This window comes from Pyxicephalus adspersus, chromosome 2 (assembly GCF_032062135.1).
Source record: "Pyxicephalus adspersus chromosome 2, UCB_Pads_2.0, whole genome shotgun sequence".
NCBI lineage: Eukaryota > Metazoa > Chordata > Amphibia > Anura > Pyxicephalidae > Pyxicephalus > Pyxicephalus adspersus.
This window is the reverse complement of record NC_092859.1, coordinates 21058204-21060478: the sequence shown is the minus strand read 5'-3', so window position 1 is coordinate 21060478 and position 2275 is coordinate 21058204. Positions and strand designations below refer to the sequence as shown.

The 2275-nt window shown below is 35.6% G+C and overlaps 1 protein-coding gene across 1 annotated transcript; it reads right to left on the bottom strand.

Moving 5' to 3' along the window:
* Positions 1-793: 793 nt before the first annotated feature.
* On the bottom strand, positions 794-1729 carry LOC140322357 (olfactory receptor 5AR1-like). Its single transcript, XM_072398932.1, has one exon. It carries the CDS (start codon positions 1727-1729, stop codon positions 794-796), a length of 936 nt encoding a protein of 311 aa, XP_072255033.1.
* Positions 1730-2275: the final 546 nt, after the last annotated feature.

The window sequence follows — 2275 nt, the reverse complement described above, 5'->3', positions numbered from 1 at the left end:
CAGGGAAGCGGAGCTGACAGACAGCCAATTTTTCATTCTATACTGACTGAATGGGGATGGCTTTAAAATGAAGATAACTTATAGTGAGGAGTATAGCCTTCTTTTCTTTTTTCTCATTAACATAATCACCATTATTTACCTCCTTTCTCACCTTCTTCCCTCGACTATTAACTGTACGTTTTTTTTTTTTATTACTTTTACCCATAATATTTCAGATTTGTTTATCATTTCATTCATTTTAAACATTAATGCATATAAAAAAGAGCAAACTTGAAAAAAAAATTCTTTATTTGCTAATAACAGCCGTGCTTTGCACCTAACATTTCACTGTAAATGGGAACATTTTCCGAATCAAATCACTAAGCTTTACATCTTTTTTCTCTAAATTCTTTTAAGAAAATTTAGCCAAAAGCTTATTTTTACACAAAAAATGTGTGCTATATTAATATTTGTTTTGTTTTATCTTTAATTATAATGTTATTGGAATATAATACATTTATTTTGGAAATGCAGTCTATCTAGAATATGAAGGTACTAAATTTCAAGTAATTAAAAACTCTTCTAAAGGTGCTCAAAGAAGGAAGATCTGGTCTGATCATTCCATTGCTACACATTTTTATGACCCCAGGACATATTAAATGTTCCCTGCAATAGTAAACAAAACTTAAGCAAACACATATAGATCCTTTGGGTCAACTAATGCTTTCTTATATTTATTATACAATAATAAAATTACAGCTGCAGACAACATATTTATTAAAATTCTTGTGCTTATATAGCCATATTGATGTATTTATGTCTTCTGTTTGATTTGGATTACCTTTGGTAAAGCTGCTATGACCTCCTTGTTTCTCAAAGAATAGACAAATGGGTTTAATGTCGGTACAACAGCCACATAAAGCAGTGAAAGCAACTTATCCTGTCCCTTAGATTGTTCAGTCTCTGGCTTTATGTACAAGAAGATGATTGGTCCGTAAAATAATATAACAGTGGTGAGATGGGACGAGCAGCTAGAAAACGTTTTAAGGCGACCTTTAGATGAATGTACCTTTAGCACAGCTGATATAATAGAAACATAGGAGGTCAAAATAAATAAAAATGTAACAAATACCAAACATATATCTTCTACAAACAGGACCATTTCCACACTTGTAGTATTACTAGAAGAAAGTACCAACAATGACCTAATTTCACAGAAGAAATGGTCGATCTGATGGGAGGAAGAGAATGAGTATTTCGACGTAAGCAAAGCATACATCAATGGATTGATGGCACTGACAAGCCAAAAACAAGCTGCCATTGCAATGCATACCTGTTTTCTCATGACCTGAACATAATGCAGTGGGGTACAAACTGCAACATATCGATCATAAGCCATACAAGTAAGGATCAATATTTCAGCATCTGCACAGAATATATAGAAATACAACTGAGTAATACAACCATGAAATGAGATCTTCTTGTCTTCTGTTAGAGTGATAGACAACAGTTTTGGGAGAATGGTGGAGACATATGTGGCATCTACAACAGAGAGATTACACAGGAAGAAATACATTGGGGTGTGCAGCTGTGGCACCATGCAGATCAGGGTGACAATAATCAGATTTCCAGTTACTGCTGTGACATACATAAATAAAACCCCAACAAATATAAAAATGGCTACAGTTCCAGTAGTAGGAAATGCTGTTATGTAGAATTCTGTTAGGCTGCTATTTTCACATTGATCCATTCTTGGTACTTAATGGCACAAAATAAAAGAATGTTAGTGACTATATTTTGCACAAAATGAAGCACAGCTAAAATACATATGTTATACATGAACATATCTTATAGGAACTGGCTTACCACATTATTTTCAGCTACTTTTAATATACAGGCAGAACAGCTGGATCCCTGACCTCCAGCACATAACTTGGTCAAGATCACAGTCCCAGCCTACGGATTAAGCAATGAGGGAGCAGCAGCTTACTGATTAGGTCATCCCTTAGCATACAATGATCTCTCCTCTTATTAGTGTAATCCCAGAATCTCATGAAATCCACCAGTGTCTGTCCTAGTCTGAGAACTACGGACCACTAAATTTACCAGCTCCACGGGGCGCCGTGTGTGACTCAAAGGGGAGGAAACTTCCCCAAAAGTGACGTCATGATGCCAGAACCGGCCCACTCGCCCATCGCAGGTCTGAATCTAAAGTCTGCAATAGACTAATAAAACATTGCAGTGAGCATACCAAATCAAATGCCAAACCCCAAATGAACACCATAGAAGAAATATT